This window comes from Ursus arctos, unplaced genomic scaffold, assembly GCF_023065955.2.
Source record: "Ursus arctos isolate Adak ecotype North America unplaced genomic scaffold, UrsArc2.0 scaffold_16, whole genome shotgun sequence".
Lineage (NCBI taxonomy): Eukaryota > Metazoa > Chordata > Mammalia > Carnivora > Ursidae > Ursus > Ursus arctos.
This window is the reverse complement of record NW_026622830.1, coordinates 39,627,228-39,649,418: the sequence shown is the minus strand read 5'-3', so window position 1 is coordinate 39,649,418 and position 22,191 is coordinate 39,627,228. Positions and strand designations below refer to the sequence as shown.

The 22,191-nt window shown below is 42.1% G+C and overlaps 1 protein-coding gene across 3 annotated transcripts in view; it reads right to left on the bottom strand.

Annotated features, from left to right (window-relative positions):
• MACROD2 (mono-ADP ribosylhydrolase 2) overlaps positions 1-22,191 on the bottom strand; it is a 1,872,659-nt gene that overhangs the window by 107,848 nt on the left and 1,742,620 nt on the right. The window contains exons 12-13 of one of the 3 annotated variants that reach the window (XM_057312671.1): positions 4,566-4,628; positions 115-183 (exon numbers count right to left, since the gene is read on the bottom strand). In XM_057312671.1, the coding sequence (XP_057168654.1) occupies positions 115-183; positions 4,566-4,628 (132 nt within the window). Of the gene's footprint in view, positions 1-114; positions 184-4,517; positions 4,629-22,191 lie in introns of all 3 variants that reach the window. The other 2 variants (XM_057312670.1, XM_057312672.1) reach the window with 2 other exon arrangements.

Below are 22,191 nucleotides of genomic sequence, written 5' to 3'. Positions count from 1 at the left end.
GAGGTGCTTAAAGAGAATTAGACAGTTGCTCACTGCTTCACTTTCTCATATGAACAAAGTCCAAATGGTCTTCTATGAGTTGGTGATTTTTAGATGTAGTATGTGTTCTCATACCTTCATCTTTACAGACTTCAACGGCCTCTTCTGAAGCAGGGCTGGGCCCAGTTGCAGCACTGACACCATCTATAGAGCAGAAAGAGAAACACTGCCTCAGAGTTAATACTGTCAAGATGGAGCTTCTCTGCCTGTGGCACATCCCTCCCCACCCCACCAAGGAAGTATGAACCTGTTTCATGCTCTGATACACTGAGTGGTCTTCAAAGGGTCTAGGGTTTGTGACTCTCTTTTATAATTAATGGACAGGAATCTCCCATTAAACCAGAGCCCAGTGACAACAAACTATTTTTTGGTGAAGAATACTATTCGTTGGTCTTATTATGCTTTGGCATTTTGCTTTTCCCCCCACTTCTGGAAGAATGGTACATTTCTTTTAGTGAAAGATTGTGAAAGCGTATCCTTGCAAGTTTCTACAAAGTGCTTTTATGTGTGTGTTTTAAAGTTTGGTTTTTCAGAGCACAGCACTTCTGCTCTGTTATGCCAGGCTGTCAAACTGCAGGGAGCATGTCTGATGGCTGTCAGTGCGGAAGCCCAGGAGAAGGGGATCATTTGTAGGAAAGCACCAAAAGCCATTTGGAGATTTCACATCACCCAAGCACAGAGTAGGGACTAAGGAACTTGGAGGTCCCTGTCCCCCTCACAGTGGCAATGAACCTCATCACAGTTGATCTTTCCTCTCAGTATCATAAGCACCATGATGACTCCACTCATATCTAGCTTCAAGGATAATAGATAATTAACTCACTAACATTAAAATAGTGAATTTAATATATGAAGGATTATCAAAATCATTTGGAATGGTTAATATTTGACCATTGAAGAAGGAATTAAAAAGGAATATAATTCTTCATGTATATGGAACATGTAACAAGGTTATGGAACTCAAGAGAACTCACACACCCATGACAACTAACATTTGAAGACAAATGTATAGATTCTAGCATCTCTTTCATTCTTTCATTTCATTCTTTCATTTCTTTCATTCTTAATGCATATGACTATTACTTGCAGGTCATGTCTCTATTGGAAGACAGAATAACATTTTTAGTAGGGGAGTAACTGAACAGAATAAATCACTTTCTTTTGGTAGGTGACAATCTCCTATAAAAAAAAAAACAAATGAACAAACAAAAGAGTAGTAACCTTTGCTTGGTGTTACATCTTCCCATTTGCCCTTCCTTTCATGGTACAACTCCCTAAAAGAGCTGTCTGTGTTACTGTTCTGTACTTCCTCACTTCATAGTCTCTCCATAACCCACTCCATTGGCTCCAATACCCCTCCGAGAATCCTCTGAGGAAAGATGCCAATGACTTCCCTTTGCCAAATCCAATGGTCGTCTCTCTTTTCTCATCTTACTTGATTTCTCAGTAGTATTTCACAGAGTCTTAACTCTGTTCTTTCTGAAACGCTCTCTTTCTCTCTTCTGTTGCCACCTATATGGATGTCCTGATGTCTCAAGCACATTGTTTTCTTTATTTATATGCACTTTCTAGTGAATCTCACCCAGAACCATGGTTTTATTTTTTTTAAGTTTTTTTTTTCAGAACCATGATTTTAAATCTCATTTATATACCATGTGAATCTCAAACCTGTATCTCAGTCCACATCTTTCCAGAATCATCTATCTAACTAGCTAGCTTCTTGACATCCCATATAGCTAAGAGTCCTCTCAAATTTACCATGGAAAAAACTGAACTATTAACTTTCTCAACAAACACTGTGCCTGGTGGCCAGTCTTCCAAATATTAGCAAGTGGCACCATCATCCCCAAAGTTCTTGATGCTAAAAATCTGGGACTTATTCTGGATTCCTCTTTCCCCCATATGCCACATCCAAATCCATCAGCACACCCTGTTATCTTTATGTCTGGAATATGACACATCAATCCATTTTGTCTCTGTTTCCAGAAACTGCCATCATTTCTTCCTGCTATAGCCTTCTAGTTGGTCTCACTCTGGTTCTCATGACCCACTTTTACTCACAGGCAAAATGAGCTCATTAAAACTTCAAAACTTCCACTGGCTTCTCTTTGTAGTTCTAATAAAATCAAATCTTATACAGTCAGACATTGTCTGGTCCTATGATTTTTTTTAACCAACTCTTACCCCATATTCTCCCTAATGTGCCATGCTCCAGCCACTCTGACCGTCTTTCTCCCACATGCTAACATTGGTCTTGAGACATTTTCATCATCTGGTCCCCCCATCTAGAATTCTCTTCCACCAATGAGGAGATGCTCATTGAGACTTTATTTAATATCCCTTCCTCGGGGAGTCCTTCCCAAATCCAGCCGATGGGAAGTTGCCTTCCCAGTGTTCCTTCGACCGACCTCATTTCGCCACAAGGCATTTGTTGCCATCTTCTACGTTTGTGTTTACTGTTTATTTCTGAATTTCACCCCCCACCCTCCGCCAGCCCCACCAGAATACAAGCTTCATGGAGGCAGGGATACTGTCTTTATGGTTTGCTGCTGTATCCCAGTGCCCAGAACAGTGCCTGAGTCACATAGACCCTTGATATGTATTTGTTAAATGACTATTTGAGGAAGAGTATCTACGACTTCGATTTGACTTGATCCTGACAGCAGTCAAGACCGTGCTGGTTTGAGATTGTGTGTTTTTCATGATGTGGAAGAAGCCTGCAGTTACATAATCAAAATTGAAGTTGGAAATCATATTGAACGGAAAGGAGGTATTTATATTTTGGAAGAACAACAGCAGGTCAAGAGGGCTTTAAGGACCTGGACCTCACCTTTGATTTTTCTGCACTTAGATTAGGGAGGCTATGAAATGAGCCAGAGCAGACATAACCATGTATATGGACAACAGCCAAGATCAGAGATGAATCCTGCCATGACTTGGGCCAGCCAGTGGGCTCACTTGGAAGAGTAAGAGGAGCCCCTCAGGGGTGCATTCAGGACTATTCTTTACCTTGAGGACTGAAACCCCACCACTCTCTGCTGACAGATGATCCCAAATCCAAAAAGAAACCGCCTGTTCTCAACTTACTAGCTAAAAGAGGGATGAATAAACAGGCAAATGTGTGCACCTGTGTGTGTGTGTGTGTGTGTGTGCGCGTGTGTGTGTGAACAAGGGTGGGAAAAAAATCTATGCTGATAAAGATAGTTGGGGACAGCAGAGTTGAGTGAATAAAACCTGTGAAATCTCACCATTCAGAGAATGGCCTCAGCTGTCAGCAGTTAGTTGACTAATACTCGTCAGCGGCAAACAGTGAAAACAGCTTCTCACAGAAGACTCATCTGCCAGGGCGCATAATGATGTGTGGGTCGGGAGCTGGGGTGGGGGGTGGCGGGTGACAATAGTCCGCTGGATCAGAAATTCATTTCATCGCAAGGACTACGTTTCGGCCAAGGGAGCCGGCTGACCCAGCGGCAGCTACACAAGGTCCTCGCTGCCTTGCTTCAGTGCTTTCTCTGATTGGCCTTCCTCCATTCCATCTTCCAGGTTAATAATAAAAGATTCCACTTCTCTAGGACAAGTTCCAAGGTTAATGTAGGAAGTTTTCAGTGAAAAACTTATCACACTACCTGGTTGATTTCCAAGAGTTCAGCACACGGCTTAGGACGTGCCTGGCACACAGCAGACGGAGCCCACTGTTTCACAAATGCCCCTCTGTGGGGCTCGTTAGGACTTGGAGGCTAAAGGGAAGAGGGATATTTCAATTTGGGTGGTGGTGTTGATAACGGCAGAACTGTGCCTATCAGTCTGTTACAGGAGAGCGTGCCCGAGGACAAAGATGGGTAAGAAGAGATGAGAAGCTAGAGGTGGTGACCATCTCTTCTGAGCCTTCAGTGCTATGCATTTCAAGATGTTCCATTCAGAATCTATAGGAGAGACTCTGTAAACATTCGATGGACACATCTATTCTTAGGGAGCAGAGAAGATGTCAGGAAGGCTTCGGATCTCACTTTAGGTCTAGGTGTAAGGTAACTGGTTTCTATGACACTGTCTCCTACCACGTGTAAAGAAACAACCAGAAACACGGCTCTTCAAGGTGTAATGCAAAGCAGTAGAGAACATTCTACTCCTCACGGAGGGGAAGCCTCTTATTTATTTCCTTTAAACATTTTGCATTTCATTCCCCTCCCAAATGAAATCTGCTAATTTTGACCTGTCCCGAGGTAGCCAAGTTCTGAGTTGGCACTTCCAACCTCTGCCCATCATTCTGAGAGCATTTCTAAGTGAAGTGTTGTTAAGCAGAAGAAAAATGGAGTTGGTGAATGAGGAGTGAGAATGTGCCCTTCTGACTGGAAGCGCTGTCACCTGCAGCCGGGGGGATTGGTGGCTTCCTGAGGGAGACCTAAATGAATACTGCAGTCAACCGGTGAAAAGGTATAAGCATGTCTGGAAAACAACAGTTGAGTAAAGTTCTTGTTCACCTCTGTGGATGAGGCCTAGGAGACTCCTCAAAAGAAATCTGAGCCCACCTGCTCCTTGGCTCTGCCCTTCCGTTTCTTCTGTACTTTGTTTTTCCTCTGGACCATTCTCATCTTTAAGAAAACCACAGAGGGGGGAAAATACATCAAGTCAATTTATGAAATATCTCTTTATGGCTAATATGCAGCACTGAAATTAATTGTAACCAATGTAGCATGAGTCCCAAAGCAAGGCAGAGAGATGAATCAGGGGCATGACACAGAGAAATTCCCTACATAAATAGGTGCATTTATACTTGCCCCTTCTCACCTGATTTGCTTGATGAAATGTTGTACCACAGTAAACAAAATTCAGTCAGCTCTCCTACAACATTTCTCTCCTTGCACAGCATTTCCCAAAATGTAGTACTGATCTTAATTCGAGTCTGCTTCTCTCCCTTGACTCAAGCAATATGCACCGCGTAAGGAAATCTGCTTGATTAAGTTTCTATGGCTGCTTTTCCTGTTTGATCTATGTTGCAAAAAATATCTATCTTTACCTAACTTACGCGTGACAGGCTGACACATCTATGCTATGCTGTGCTATTTGTCTTGAACAGACAAGGCTGGTCAAGTGTACACCATAGTACACAACACCTTGAAAAACAAACCCCCGGGTAGGTGCAGTGGTAGCCGTATACTAGAAGCTAGGTAACATTTTCTTTTGGCTTAAAATGTGTAATATATACCGGTGGATTTATGGGTAGAAAAAAAATAAACTTTTCAAAGGCAAATAAAGGCAGGATTTTCTATCTCATTGCTGGGAGAGTTTCCAAATCTCCTTGTTCAGAAAATTTTTAAAAAAGAAAAATTTATATAAAGACACAGGAACAAAACATAAAGCATATCGAATACAGAAAACAGAGAAGCAGAAGTGACTGGCATATATTACTATGGGTTAAAGATGGCCACAGATCCTTTGTCTCTCAAGAAGTGGAATCTATCTCTCCTCTCCTCGAATCCGGACTGGTTCCGTGACTAGATCAATGAAATGTCGAAATGATGTTCTGGGACCCTGAGGCCAAGCAGTTTCTACTTTCTCCCTCTAGGAAGCCAGTCACCATGTTGTAGAGACGCTCAGGCTAGCCTCCCAAGGGAGAGGCACATGTGGCGAAGCACCGAGGGGTCAGACACGTGGGTGAGTCCTGCACCTTCCAGCCCAGCCCAGCTGCCCGCCGCATGCAGCCAAACCACGGCCTCAGCCAATGCCACAAGGAGCTGAAGAATCACCCAGCTGAGCCCTCTGAAAAGTTTTGACCCATCACCAGGCTCAGATCACTCAACCTTGCTTGGCCTGAGTGCCTTGACCCACCATCCGTTACTACCACCAGCTCTTAATCCAGAGGCAAGAGGATGGGGAATCCTCCCTAGAGGAGGACTCAAACAGGAGAGCTCAAACAAGAGCCTGACGAGCAATGGGGAAACATTTCACCAAGGAGCTCTGTAAAAGAACCGAGTGAAGAGAGTTGCAGGTGGGAAAACATTTGGGATTGACTTGAATGAAAGTAAAAGTTTATAATAGAGTGACATAGATAAATACATACATACATACTTACACACATACGTAAGAGTGGCATTCTAAAGTGGGGAAGAAATGCTACCATTGAATACATAAGTATGCATACAATTCCCTCTGCCCAACACCTGCGCTATTTGTCCTGGGGATACAGTCTAACTTGTAACACGAGGACCCACAGCAGCTCTGCAGCTACCTACGTCCGATGTTCTAAGTGGCTTATTGACGGTACGGCTTAATGGTCTGACATTTGCTCTGTTCTAGTTCTCCAAGCAGACGACCGCACCGGCTTTTGCTCTAGGAAGGAAACAGCCACCCTTGCTGCTCTTGCTCCCTTAACAAGGCTAAGTGGGTGCTACAGGATGTGTTAAAAACATGGGTCAGAATTTTCCCCCTTCCTCCCACCAAATGGAGTCGGCATCAAGCAAGAGAAATCGGCCAGCTTTGCTGTCTCCCCCAGCAGACAGTCTTTTTAACAGAGATTTCACAATAGGTTTGAAGTCCGCAGTGACAGGCTGCCTTTAAAATTAGTCTGGTTACCACGTCTCCAAGAGAGTAAAAAGCCTTCTTGTGGCGAGAGGAAGATAAGAAGGGAAAGAGACAATTAAGTGACAGGAAGGCAAGGAGTTGGTTCCAGCAGTTCGAAATGCATGAGAAAGACATTTCCAGTCAGGCCCCCAAGTCCAGCTTTACAGCAATAAGAACCAGTCTGACTGTTTTCCTAAGGTAGCGCGACTGGGTTTTTACCCTTCTGCATATGCATGCTGTCGCACTCGCTGACACAGCCACCCGAGCGGTATGCTCCTGGTTCCTACTTTGAGCCTTGACTGCAGGATACAGTTGCGGTATTTCTGCCCTTACGAAGAAAACTCAAGAAACAGTTGGCATGTTTAATACTGAGTAAGTGCATTCTAGAAGAATGCTGGATTTGCCATTTGAGTAACGTGCCCTCAGATGACAAGTTTTAGGTACATCGCTTTCCTCCACCTCCAGACAGTGCCTCCTCGGAGCCAGCAGGGGGAGCCAGTGTAGAAGTCTCGCTTTCTAAGCAGGCGTTCTCTGGCAATTAGATTAACATTCATTTCACTCTTTCAGAAGGACATTTTGGCTGGCTTATAACTTTCCATCCATTTAAAATGCCTCAAATGACTGGGTTCTTCCTGAAACAGTGGTCTTCCACTGGTAGGGGGAAAAAATCCCATTACGCAGTTACCGGTAAGTATTTATTTGATAAGGACAAGCTTTCCTTTTCATCAGCCTTGTCTGTCTAGCTATCTTCACAGGAAGCCCATAAACAATAAAAAGTTAAGTAGAGTGGTGAATATAAACTTGTGGTTTTTAGAAGGGATTTAAAAGGCTTACAATAAATGTGAAGAAATATAGGGAAGTGACAGGCAATTTTGTTAGCTTAAAAAATGTCACGCAGAAGCTAAATTCTCATAGTTAGTACGCCTTTAAGATCACATATTTATTTCAGATAATAAATTGCTATAGCATTCACGGTGGGAGTCACATAACACTTTTCTCATGCCAAAAAGCACGGTAACCTGTGAGCATTCTAGTTGTTGCATAAGTTTGGTTTCCGCAGTGTTCGTATCCTGCTCTTCATTCTTTCAACCCATATTTATTGAGCATGTATTATATGCAAGGATATTTCAGGAGTTTTATAGAAACGGGAGCCTGGGTGGCACAGTCGTTAAGCGTCTGCCTTCGGCTCAGGGCGTGATCCCAGCGTTCTGGGATCGAGGCCCACATCAGGCTGGGATCGAGCCCCACATCAGGCTCCTCTGCTGGGAGCCTGCTTCTTCCTCTCCCACTCCCCCTGCTTGTGTTCCCTCTCTTGCTGGCTGTCTCTCTCTGTCAAATAAATAAATAAATAAATCTTAAAAAAAAAAAAGAAATAAAAATAAGAGACTCCTTCTGTGAACTGAATTCACGGAGGCAGTAGGGCTGCATCATTTGTTCGATGATGACGAGAATGTAATTCATGCTTATTCCTATATGAGAGAGATGTACAAGGGCGAACTCTCAATGTCATGGCCACAGATTGCTATCTTGATATGTCCTTCTTTTGGTGAACTGTGCACGGAAAGAGAAAGGGGAAGTACATCCGAGCAAATCCATTCTTGCTATTGGGGAAACACCTCCATGTGTGCTGCCTGTTCACGTATTAATACTCTTATTAATAGAGGTGCCAACATTTCCAGGCACGGGGGGAGCATATGCCACTGAAATGCAGTGGTTTGCAGATTAGAATTGGTCCCAATTCCTCAGTCCCTGGTAATGGATTATACAGTTAGTGTTCTCCCACTGTGGGCAGAGAATACATCCCAACCCACTGATGTTGGATTTAACCAAGTTACCTGATTTGGTTAATGAGATATTAGTGGACGTAATGTGAGCAAAAGGCTTAACTGTGATGCATAATTGGACTTGGTGCCTGTGCCCCTGACATTTGCCATGACAAGAAGATGGCCATATAGCTACTGGTTTAAAGAGGATGAGAGATACGTGGAGCAGACAAGGTTTGATCTGGACCAAGCCCAGGCAAGTCACAGCTTGAAACAGAACTGCCCAGTGGAACTCAGCCTACCTCAGCTGAATGACAGTCAACTCATACACCTGTAAGCATGAGAATAAATATTTTTGTTGTAAGGGACCGTATTTCGGGGTCATTTGTTACCCAGTATTATCATGACAACAGCTAATTAATACAAATGGTATATTTATTTTTCTCAGGTCAGGAAGGCTCAACCTCTTTTATTTATAGAGAATTCAGTTTTTAATTTTATATTTTGCCATTAGGCTAACATTTTCATCTCACATATTCCCACATTCTCTAGAATATACACACATGAAAAATAACCTTACCTTATATAAGGGAGGAATGATCTCAAAAAGTAGGCCCTTCCATCAATTATACTTATGTCTTATTTAATAGAGCAATGTGAGTAGCAGCATAATACTAGTTAATACCAGCTAATATTTATTGGATACTGGCTATGTTCTGCTCAGTGTCTAAGTACTTTGCATAGGCCATAAAATTTAATTCTCATAGCAATCCAGTAAGTTTGGTATTATTACTATTTTTTTTAAAGATTTTATTTATTTGAGAGAGAGAGAGAGGATGAGCAGGGGGAGGGGCAGAGAGAGAAGCAGACTCCCCACTGAGTGAGGAGCCAGATATGGGGCTTGATCCCAGACCGCTGGGATCACGCCCTGAGCTGAAGGCAGATGCTTAACTGACTGAACCACCCAGGTGCCTCTGGTATTATTATTATCCACATTTCACAGATAAGGAAACTGAGACACAGAGATATTAAGTAATTTGCCTAAGACCCTACAGCTAGCAAGGGGTGGCAGCAGGGTTTTGCGAGTCAGCTGATGGCAGAGCCCACTATTCCCTCCCTGGAAACATAACTGATATTTGTCTGGGTAAGATAAATTATGGGTCAGCAAAAATGTGGAAAAAAACGATAATATAATAATAGTTAAAGAGTTAAACTATATTGTCATGCAGATTCACTAAGAACATTAAGAATTGAGCTTGCCTGACATTTAAGCTAGGTAAGCACATACTACAACTCTAAACTTATTTTTTTTAATGCCAAAGATATTTTTATTTTGGAATAATTTTAAATAATAGAAAGTTATAAGAACAGTACGAAGAATTTTCTTTTCTATTCTATTCTACTCTATGCTTTTCTTTTCTTTTTTCTTTTCTTTTCTGAACCTATTGAGAGTGAGTTGCAGACATAATCACTTCCATGAGCCCTGAATACTTTAGTATATATTTTGTACAGACAAGGACATTCTCCTCCATGACCGCAATGCAACCATCAAGATCAGGAGATTAGCCCTGATGACATTCCTGCTCTCTAAACCACAGACCACATTCAAGTTTTGCCAATTTTCTAATAAGATCTTTCATATTTTTCTAGGATTGCACACTGCATTTTGTTGTCACGTCTGTTCAGTCTCCTTCAACCTAAGACCGAGATGCCCTCCTGACCTTGCCTAAGCTCTGTGCCAGATGTTTGTCACCTCCCCCTGAACCCCCTCCTGTGTGAGTGCCTACTTGCTCAGTCCTACTTGAAGGCTTTAGAAAGGAAAGAAAGGAGGATGGGGGGGATGCTTGGTTCCAAACACTTAAACGTTGTTCTGGAGGTGTCATCAGCCAATTAGTCAATTTTAATAGATGAGTATAAGAAAAGTTAAGTTCCCACATTGGCTGCCTCATTATTCTAATGAAGAGCTTCACATGCATCTTTCAATGCAGATAAAAAGAGATGTCCAGTTGAGTCCTCGCCATCTAACACGAGTGGTAGCTGCTGTTCCAAGCGCCTCCTGGGCACCAGGCGCTTAGACTCTTAGGCACCTCACACCTATTACTGCGAATCCCATAGGAGCTCTACCGAGTTAGACTTTTATCTCCATTTTTACAGATGAAGAAATCAAGGTCGTGGGAAGGCAAGTAACTTTCCTGAAGTCCCACAAAGAGTGGCAGAGCTAGGCCTTAAACTCGGGTCCAGATTATGCCAAAGCCTGAGTTCTCTCTTCCTTACAGATTCCTGTGACCTCTTCTGACCCTCGGTGGTGAAGCTGTAAGTCCTCTCTCAGAGGGAGGCCCTTACTCTTGCTGTGGTGTCCTCAGCACCCGGCACAGTGCCTAAATTCGTTGGGGCTCCATCAATGTTTGTCGAGGGATTAAAAAAGAAACTTCATTTTCCTTTAAGCAGTAATTACTATTAATCATTTTGCTTGAACTGGATTTCAGTTCTCAACGTAAAAATGGTATGTTATTTATCTGAGCCTCTGCTTGGACCTCATTAAAATTGTGGATTTGTTTTGAAATGTCGTGTCTTTGATCACAAGTAATGTTTCCTAAAAATCCAACGTGGTGATGTGTAGGGAGCACAGGTAGCTAGAGTTCATCTCCTCTCACCACCACCCAGTCTGGCCTCTTTTCCCGGCCCCTCCTGGGTTGTGACAATGGCTTCAGCTCTTGTCCTCCAGACCTGTTCTCAACCTAGAGGCCAGACAGTTTGTTTTCAAAGATCATATGATTCCCCTGCTCATATGTTGCTCAAAGGCAACAAGGCTGTGTGTGGTGGAGACCACTGTGGTTTTCCTACGCTGACATTCTTCTCAAAGCCTCCCATGCACTCTGCTCCAGCCATACTGGCTGTCCCTCCTAGGGTCTCTCCTCCCCTAGTCTTTCTATTGCCTGTCCCCTCTACCTGAAGTGCTTCCAGGTCCTTCAAGTCTTGGCCCAAAATGCCTCCTTTTCAATGGGGTCTATGCTGAATACTCCACTTAAAATTACAACATCTCCCCACCCCTACACCCTCCGTCTTCCTTATCTGGACCCACCATCTTCTAATATATAATGTAGGTAGGTATTCTATTCATTGTCTATGTATATCTACCCTCACTTGAAGGTAAGCTCCACCAATGCAAGCAAGTTTGTTTGCTTCATTGCCTGAGGTCCCCTAAGTACCTAGAATGAACACCTGATAGGTGTGCAATAAATATTTGTGAAATAATGAAGTATGCTCTTTCCTGACCTGGCTTTGCATATTAACTGGAAAAAAAGGGGGGGAAATTATCTCCTCCTCCAAGATCATCAGGTCACTTATAAAATCTGAGGTTCATATATCATGTAGGGCAGCATTTTTGAAGAAAGGTGGCCAAGACAGAGAACCCAGGCTATACCCGTTACCATTTTATCTTCTTACTGGAGAAGTCACCTTAGAGAAGGAACCCCTTCCTCAGGCCAGTGGAGGTTATGTGTAGAACTTGTTACAGGTCAGTTACCCAGACTAATAACTTAGCCCCTCCTGGGAAGGCGGTGGAGCACACATAGCCCATCTGGGGAAACGCTTGCTTTCCTGGCTGCCAGTACCAATTCTATTCGAAATAAATACTATTATAACCATGCCTCATTCACAGAGGCTGTGTAAGATCCATGGTTGGTCTTCAGTTATAGAGCAGAGAAGACAATCGTCTTGGTCCTATTTCTTTCTTTCTTTTCTTAAAGATTTATTTATTTATTTTAAAGACAGAGAGTGATCACATGCAGAGGGGCAGAGAGAGAGGGAGGAGAGAAGCAGACTCCTCACTGAGTGCGGAGCCCAAGACGGGGCTTGATCCCCCCATGATCCATGAGATCATAACCCGAGCCGAAATCAGGAGTCGTATGCTTAACCGACTGAACTACCCAAGTGCCCCAGTCCTATTTTTTTTCTAAGAATGTCCTAAAACAGCATACTTGCCCATATAGAGGGAAGAGGAAATAACTGAACATGTTATTTTTAGAGCAGATATGTCTGTTAAGGGAGACCCAAGTGTAACACAAATTCAATGAAAGGAAACGCATGAGACTGTAGCGTGCCCTCCATCTATTTTGTATGATGGTAAGTGGAGTGTCAAGTGTTCAATAAGATACTCAACCAAAACCTGCTGAATGACTGAATTTCCACAACGAAGGGATGACCCTGGCGTACCAAAACGTGCCATGACATAACTGTATAAAAATAGCACAAGGCAATGCACCAGAGAGCTATTTTCAATATCACACACACCCTCTTAATAGATAACATATGGTTCTCCCATATGGCGTGTTAATACAAATACTTCTACCCTGATATGGTTAGCTTTTAATCCAAGGATTTCCAAGTACTTTACAAACACTATTCATTAGCACAGTCTTCCCAGGGGAAGTTGCAATGCCTCGCAGAGATACAAAGCATCCTGCATATAATCAATAACCATTAAGGAATGACAATAATAAGAAATACATTAATGTGGCCTTTTTAGAAAAGATTAGGAAACAAACAAATGGGAATTAAGCTGCTTTCCCAAAGTCTTCCGATGACTTCACGGTGCAACTGAGGCTACAAATCAACTTATGCTGATACTTACGGTTATTCTACCAGTTGACCTACATTGGTGAATTGACCATAAATTACACTGGTTTTCAGGTGTGCACATAAGCTTGTGTCTACACCATAACTGGGAAAATTATGACCAAAATAAACTTAGCATAATAGCATTACGATGGGATTTCTTTTCTCTCTCACTCTCTCTCAAACAAAACAACAACTGCACTTTCTATTAACTTTGAGCCCTAAGGTTAAATTTCCTTCTAAAAACTCCCTCTCTCTATTGTCATTTATGCTTCTAAATCAAGATAACTGGTGTGCCTACACATTTGTTTAACACCGGCACACATTGCGCTCTCTGCAGATGTTAAAACAGAACTTGCAAGCTGAAACACTGTTTCACTTTTTTGTCGAAGAACAGAAAGGATATAAAGATGTTCTTTGAATAGAGAATCATTGCATAAATAAATTCAAGAGCTGCTTGATATCTTTGCCATCAATTAATGTTTGGTGAGCACCTAGGAAGTTCAAGATGGCGGAGAGGAAATAAACTAGGCTATGAGGAAAACAAAAGCCTTTCCCTTTGGGAGTTGATGGAAGAAAGCTGGAGAGAGTGGTTTCATCAGCTGTATCTTCCTCTATCACTTGCTCAAGGTGAAATTGAGGCTGGAGGCAATTATTCAGAGAAAAAGATGAGATTTTATCTTACCTATGTAGATCTGAATAATATCGGTCATCTGAGCTGACTTAAATGAGGAATATCTAGGCAAGCGCTTCAGTTCTCTACTTGCTTTGCTCTTGTGGCTCTCTGGGAAGCCGGTGCTGGAGAATGTGCATGTGTTGAGAGCAGGTGTCTCTCGGGGAGGGCACAGTTCAGTACATGTAGGCTTGATCACAGGCAATCCCACATGGTTGTGGGAAGTAAAAGCCTTAGTCTTTGTGTTTCTACCATTTCCCCCCTTTAACGTAGTTGTTCCTTCAATGTTGAAACATGCTATTTTAAGTGGTGAAAATAGAAATTTTACCATACTGTTTTGGAATTTTGAAGTTTAGGATAAAGGCAAGGTGTGGGTTTTCCATGATTCAATATGAACTTTTTATAAAAAGTGCCCTCATTCAAATTACCATCTTATGGATGATAAAATGGGACTCCTCCTCCTAAGCTTATTAACAACTATAAAAACAGCAGGGTAATATATGTGTTTTATCTTTCTTTAAAAACTGTAGAATTCCAGTAATGGTTTCGTTTAACCCAATGTTTACTTAATAGCTATTTGACATTATTATACCAGAATAAATTTCAACACAAAATTCATGTTACACAAAAATAATTTGTAAGTGCAGAAATCACACCTGTGGAAGTGTGGCATGTCCAAATTGAGATGTGCTATGAAGGTCAAATCCACATCCACTTTTAAGGACAGCCCCAAACAATGTACAATATCTCATTAACAATTTCTGTATTGATTACCTGTTGAAATGCAACACTTTGGCTAAATGGGTTCAACAAACTATAGAGTTAAAATTAATGGTGCCTGTTTCTCTTAGTTTTTTTTTTTTTTAAACATTGCTTCTCAAAAATTTCAAGTTACACACGTACCTGTGACTCATATTGTATTCCTGTTAGGTGGGCTGCTCTAGAGCTGACACGTGAGGAAGCGGGGCTGCAGGGCTCAGAGTCCAGTGGAGCACGGGGTTGTGGAGGCTGAAGCTGTCTAATCCCCACCCCTGTCCCTCTTCATTCACCAATGGCCTCTCCTTGTGAACACTAGGGCACCCTGCCTTAGGGGTTTTTCTTGTCTCAACAGGATGCTTGTCCTGTGCAGCCAACTTGGATTTTTTTTTTTTATTCGACAGGATAGAGACAGCCAGCGAGAGAGGGAACACAAGCAGGGGGAGTGGGAGAGGAAGAAGCAGGCTCATAGCGGAGGAGCCTGATGTGGGGCTTGATCCCATAACGCTGGGATCACGCCCTGAGCCAAAGGCAGACACTTAACCGCTGTGCCACCCAGGCGCCCCAATGTGCAGCCAACTTGGAAGCAGTCCCCAACCAGTGATGGACAGGATAAAGTAATGAATACTTGCCTTCACTCCCCTTGAGTGGGACAACTCTGGGGCACGTCCCATAGAATTCCCGTGCAGGACGCAGTCCCAACCGCCCACAGGATAACCTGCCTGTTCATGAACCTGTTTCCTTCCTTTCCCGGTCTCACTTCCCTACTTCCTCATGGTGCTTCCTGGATCATTCCCCAAATCAAACACTTGCCCTTGAATTCTTATCTTAACAGGGGGGACCTGATCAAAGATATTTTTAAACCAAATAATTACACAAACATATTATCCCCAATTGTGGTAGGTGTTAATGGAGGGAAGTACAGTTTGTTAGGAGGACTTCCATCTAACAAGTTCATCAGAGGGGACTTCTCTGTGCAAAGGGTATTTGAGCTAATAAGTTTAAGGCATTTATTATGTGAAATTAGCTGGCAGAAATGAATGAATCAAAAAGGGAGATTGGGTTCCTGGGTGGCACAGTCATTAAGTGTCTGCCTTCAGCTCAGGGCGTGATCCCGGCGTTCCAGGATCGAGCCCCACATCAGGCTTCTCCACTAGGAGTCTGCTTCTTCCTCTCCCACTCCCCCTGCTTGGGTTCCCTCTCTCGCTGGCTGTCTCTCTGTCAAATAAATAAATAAAATCTTAAAAAAAAAAAAAAGGGGAGAGATAGATTAATTTTCCAGATAGAGTGAAGAGCATGTCCATAGGACCTGTTGTGGGAAAGACCATGGCATCTTTGAAGACTTGGGGGTGGCCAGTGGGGCTGGAGTAGAGAGTGAGTGCCATGAGATGGGCCTAAAGGGAAGATATCCAGGCAAATGGAGCAGGAGGAGTTGAGGGGACAGGGAATGTTCCAAAGATTGGAACAAGATCTAGAGGAGAGAGTGAGCGTGTATATTTACAGAGTCACAGTGACTTAGTTCTGCAGGACCATCGCAAACAAAGGGAGTAGAGCAAGGAGAGAAGCCAGAAGAAGAACAAGTGGTTGCAGGACAAAGGATTTTGTACCCCTTACTAAGGAGGCAGTTGCTTCCATGAAGAGTGGTAGGGATCCATGATTTCTATGTCACCTGGCTGCTTTGTGGGGCTGGGATTGATCGGGGTGGGGGAAGGAGGGGGAGATAAGTGACCCACATGGAACTGAGTAAAATACTCCAGATAAGAGATGATGGAAGCCTGAGATAAAGGGGTGGAAGGTGAAAACAGAAAGAATAGGATGGATTGAGGAGCTAGTCAAGGGGTAGAATCAACTGGCTTTGTTGAGTGGTTGAAGGATGAGGAACAGTGCCGGCCTCTACCGTAAAAGCTCTGAATTATCCCATTAAAGCTCATTACAACTTCGGGGTACAGATACAACAAATAGCCTATTTTATAGGTGAGAAAATGATTTTGGATAGTTTAAATAACTCTTCAAAGGTCCCTGCTTCCCACGGGAAGCAGAAACAGGATTTGAGCTTTGGTCATGTGCTTCCAATGTGAAATCTGCTGATCACCAAGCTACCATGCTACCATGCTACCCGGAATCTCATTCAGGTATATGGCCTGAGAAAATCGGAGCTGGGAAGCAATGGCTGAGCCTGGGGACGAAGGAAGACATGTTGGTTTAGGGGGCCCAGGACACACCTTATGCAGTGAGTTGTTTCAGTAGAAAGGAAGGGAAATCAAATAGATGGGAAGGAAAAATAGACCAGTACCAAATAGACGTTCTAAAATGGTATCTAGAAAGTTTGTATAAGATTTTTTTTAAAAAAGAAGTAAAGCACTTTGCTTTTACAAAAGACCTACATTAGTACCTATTTTCAATAACCAAAAGAAATCTGCTGAGGATTTTTACTTTTATGAAATGGTAATTGCTTCTTTGCTTTGAGCCACTTTGGCTTACAAAAGGTTTCACAGGAAACTTCCACGTTCAGACAGAGAGGGAAACCTGTAATGGTCATTTAAAAAAAAAATATATATATATAGTTATATATATATATATACATATATATATATAGTTATATGTATATAGTTATATATATATATATATAGTTATAGTTATAGTTATAGTTATAGTTATGCTACTTGCTGAAATTCCTGGTTAGCTTTCTGTTTGTTTTCTTTTGTGATTTTGTCTGGGTTGTATTTGTCTGGTCTGCAATAGTCGCTTCCAATATCTGCTTCCTTTATGTCACAAGTAGGACACTATCTTACTGTAAGCCCTCCTGCCAGTCAAGTAAAAAGGCTCCAGCCTCCTTTATCCCATTTCTGCATCCATTCAGTGATTTCCAGACCTAGCATACTTCCTCCTTCTCCTACATGTGTCCAGTACTGTCATTATTTCTTTCCCATCAAGCCATGATTTAAGGAGGCTATCATTTTCAATGTAGTATAAATTACTTGTATTTAATAATTAAACCTTCACCTCTCCCAAGACTACTGGTAACACTCTAATTATCCAGTATCCTTAACTATAATGCCAGTTCCAGAATTACTATACTGGGTGACAGGACTTCCTGGTCTTGAATTTAAGTACCCCCAAATTTCTATTAGGCATATTTCAAGAAGAGTTATTGGGGTCTCATTTCACTTTGAACAAATAAAGTTCTATGTATTTTTTTGTGGTTCTGATGTTCTCTCCCCAGTGGTACCTGTTTTTCCCTTGTACTGGGGGGATACCTGCTGGCAATGGATCATCTCCTTGAGATGATAATCACATACTTAGCCACCTGAAGTAATTAGTCCACAGACTCAAGGACTAGGGAAAAATTGTCTAGGGTGGCTGATGTTATTTTAGACAAGTCAATATAAATAGCAGAAGCCACAACAAAAGACAAATGGGAACGTCTGTTTCTCCTCTCCTGATGGCAGAGTAGGCCACAGACAATTAAGCATTGCCAGTATGTACAACGCTATAGACATAAAGCAACACGTGAATCCCTAGCTGTACAGTATTCTGGCATGTGCTTTGTTCTTTCTGCCAAACTAGTCAATTTGCAGAAGTCTGCCTTATCTGATGCACTTTTTTGGATAACTCTAGAGGCATTCTAGTTGTTTCCTCTCCACAGAAATATGTTTGGTTAAATATATATATTTATGTGATCAATGACAAGAAAAATCTCTCCAAGTGATTGCATGCATTTTGCCTAGTGGACAATGGCCTTTTTCCTCTCATGGGTTCAAGGGATAGTCCTTTCTTGTTTCTCATTGTGCTACAGTTGACAGATAATATTATACTAGCTTCCTGCGTACAGCATAGTGATCTGACAATCACACACCTCACCAAATGCCCGCCATGATAAGTGTGGTTACCATCTGTCAGCATACAAAGTTATTACAATTAGGGGCGGTCATTTACTATGTATAGCCCCCTTCCCACTTAAACTAGTGGAACCCCATGAAGAAGGAGTGGATAGAGCAGGGAGCAACAGACAGAAACAGTTCAATGGTGGAGGGATGATGGAATGCTACCAGTAAGGAAGATCACAGGAGGACATTCTCACGGCAATGGCTTGAGAAAGGTTTTTAGGACTTTCCATCTTCCTGGCAGTTTGCTTATGAGAATAAATGACTCCACCTCTCCCAGCTCTCATGAAAAATGTCAGATAATCCTGGACTTGGTGGAACCAATTTCCCGTCTTTTACCTCAGAAGACCTGTAGCTTCTAGAAGTGTCAACATGGCCTGGAGGTATTTATTTATTCATTTAAGTCCAGGTGTCACACATTGTTATATTAGTTTCAAGTCTAAGACATAGTGATTTGACATTTACATTACGAAACGCTCACCACACTGTGTCTAGTTATCATCTGTCACCAAAGTTATGTGAATGTTTCCTTCAGAAAACCCCGAAATAACACTATTGTAATCAAGGCTGCTTTGTGATTCCAAACGTCAATCAAAACACGTCAAAATACATCAAAAGTTCTTTCGATCACCTGACAATAGTCTGGACAAATACTCAAATATATGCATATACTTCTTGAACCATTCAAATGAATAGCAAGTGAATAATTTCCTCTAATACTGGTTATTAAATGTGTGATTGGAAGATTTTACAGTAACAAATAATTACAGGGAGAAACATTCTGTATGCACAATGAAAGATGACCCTCCAAAACTGTCCTATTAAGGCTAATTAAATTATGATTTTGGTCTGTTTTAATTACAACTAATAATGAGTCCTACAAGGTACGCTCGAAGAGGATGAAACAAGGACTTAAGACTGCAGTTATTATAATAAAATAAAATAAAATAAAATAAAATAAAATAAAATAAATCACAAACTATGAATCATGGAACACTACCTCAAAAACTAATGATATACTGTATGGTGACTAACATAACGTAATAAAATACAATTTAAAAAAAGAGGCTGCCGTTGTTATGATCAGGAAGCAGAGATCTCTAGCTGATTCATTGCTGCTTGAAAGAACTTCCTTCATTCACAGAACAAACTCCCCACGCTTGCGAGTGTTCGTCACGTTTCCACGTACAGTTTTCATGTAGCGCCTTAGGTGAGCGGTGTTTAGTGCTACAAGTTTGGGCAGAGTAGTAAAATAAGAAAGCTGTGCTATCTCTCTGGGGCTATCTGAAACCTTAAATATGATGAACAGCTTTTAATTTCTCCCTTTGGCTTTTTTATTTTCCTTTTCCCCTCTTCTAATATGAATTCATTAATCATATACATACATGTTATGTATGTATGTTAACACATGAACTTTTGTTGACTCATGGGCTAAGTAATACATTTATACGAATGCTCTGGTAAAATTAAAATGCAGACTTTTTTTTTTTTTTTAAGAATTCTCATCCAAGGATTTTGATTCCATTTGCTGCTGCTGAAAACACGGAGGTGAGTTTTTTTGTTTTGTTTTGTTTTTGGTGCGTTCAATGTCATTCATGAGGCATGCTGATATGAGAGAAAACAGTGGAGACACAAAAGTCAAAAGTCTGAGACTGGATTATTTTTCCCCATTACGAGCCAGATCTGACACAAATTCCCTACATGTCACCATTGCTGGATAAAGCCCTTGTGGTGCCAATATTCAGTGAGCGGTGAGGAATACTTACTGGCAGTCCATACATTTTTCACTCTGCTTATTGGAGAAGGTTACTGTTATTCACGTGATGGATAGAAACACAAAATGAGTTCTCTGAGAGACCATAGCCCTGGAGGTCCATAATTCTCCTCTGACAGGACCACATTAGTCATTTTAGTGACTCAATTTTTGAACCTGTTTCTGTCTCCCTGAAGGAACGAGAGAAATCCTATGTAAAATGTATCCAACCTGAAAAGAGGACTCTCAGCGTTTTACCTCAAGTAAGATAAATTAGAGACATGGAAAGGAGCTCTGCTATCATGGCTGGGTGGTGTGGAGAAGCACATCTAAATAGTTCCCGAGGACAAAATGAGCGTCTTTCTAGGACGGTTTTAGAGCAGGGGTCAAACTCTGGCCCATAGGCCTGGTTTTTTCGTACAGCCTGCATGCTAAGAATGGTTTTTACATTTTTAAAGGGTTGTAATAAAAACAAAGAAAAATATGCGACACAGACCATATGTGGCCTGTGGAGCCAAACATACTTCCCAGCTGGTCCTTCACAGAAGTGTGCTGACTCCTGTTTTACAGCAACCTAATGAAATAAATAGTAGGAGACGACTCAGCCTACAAAACCACGCATCTGAATGCCTTGTGGTGGGTCGATTACCCGTGTGGTGTAGGAATTGACTTGACCCATTAGGAAGATAACCCTCCACTACTTCCTGTCCACCAAAGACATCGCTCTCTGTAAGGTAGCAAAGCACATGTCTCTGACATGTTCTCACAGATTCCAAGACTGCGGACTGGAAAGGACTTTTGACTTACACATGAGCTCAAGTCAATAAAAGGATTTAATATTTGAGGGTCCTAAAGAATCCAAAGGCGGAGACACAGCAAGGATGTAGAAAGTCTTAGAATAGGAAACAAGAACACCATTTGGGATTATGGTGGTTTTAAAAACATGCCCACAAATTCTTAGATCCTCCTCTTTCCCAGAAGTGGAGCTTCATGGAAAGCTCCCCTTGACCGTGTGATGGATTTAGGGACTTTGCCTAATTAACAGAATATGGCAGCAGCAATGGTCTGTCACTTGAGATTAGGTTATAAAAGGACTGCCACTTCCATCATGAATGTGTTCTTACTCTCTTGGGTCACTTGCACTGGAAGAAGCCAGCCGCCATGTCATGAGGATACAGATCAGCCTATGGAGAGGCTGACACGGTAAGGAACTGAGGTCTCTGGGCAACAGTCAGTGAGCAAGTGCCTAGAGCCAGCCTGCCCCAAGAGAGGATGTGTGTTGGAGGGTGTGGTGAGTACATGGGGACACTGAGCTGAGTAGGTATCACAAACAGGATGTTACATAAGTTTATCCCACCTTCAGTCGGCTGTGGGGATGAAGGACTCACCAGGGGTTGAATCAGTTTTAATGTATTTTTGTCCTTTTCCTTTTGCAGTCGACTTTTGTCTTCAGAATTTGCACCTCTTCATGATCCAGACCCAGCCCTCAAATCCTTCGTCTCTTGTGGAAACTGATACTTAGTTTCTAAGTCCAGAACAATGGGTTTCCTTCCAAGAAATCTCAATATTCCCTACAGAGAATCTCCTTCTAGCAATTGAAGTTATGCATCCCTGGCATGCTCCCTTGTCGCCTTCTCCTCCCCTTCCCCCCATACTTATCTCCTTGTTCTTCTACTGCCCAGTTCCTCTTGTAACCAGTACCTATCTTCCCTGCCCTGTGCACTTTGGGACGTCACTGCTGGCAGACAGCATCCCAACCTGCCTCCCTCCCATCCCCACACCCCTACGCCTTTAGTTCAGGGAGCCACGGGTATGAAGCACCACTCCTCGTGATCTGATCGAGCCCTCTCATGTGTACAAAAGAGAGAACTGAAACATACGTAAGAAAGTTTCAGGAACCATCCCAGTTGACACTTGGCACTAAAATGTGTAATGGTTGGTTTGACCAACATTTATTTTCCATTTATTGAATGCTTAATATGACTTAATGTGATAACATGATATAATGAGAAATACATATTTGGTCTTTGTCTCCAGTTCCTGGCACAGAGCTCCTAAAACCCCTATAATTTCCAGAGTGATAGAGGTCATGGGAGCATCTTTTATTATTCACGATAAGCTCCCTTCAGTCTTACTTGATTATTATTA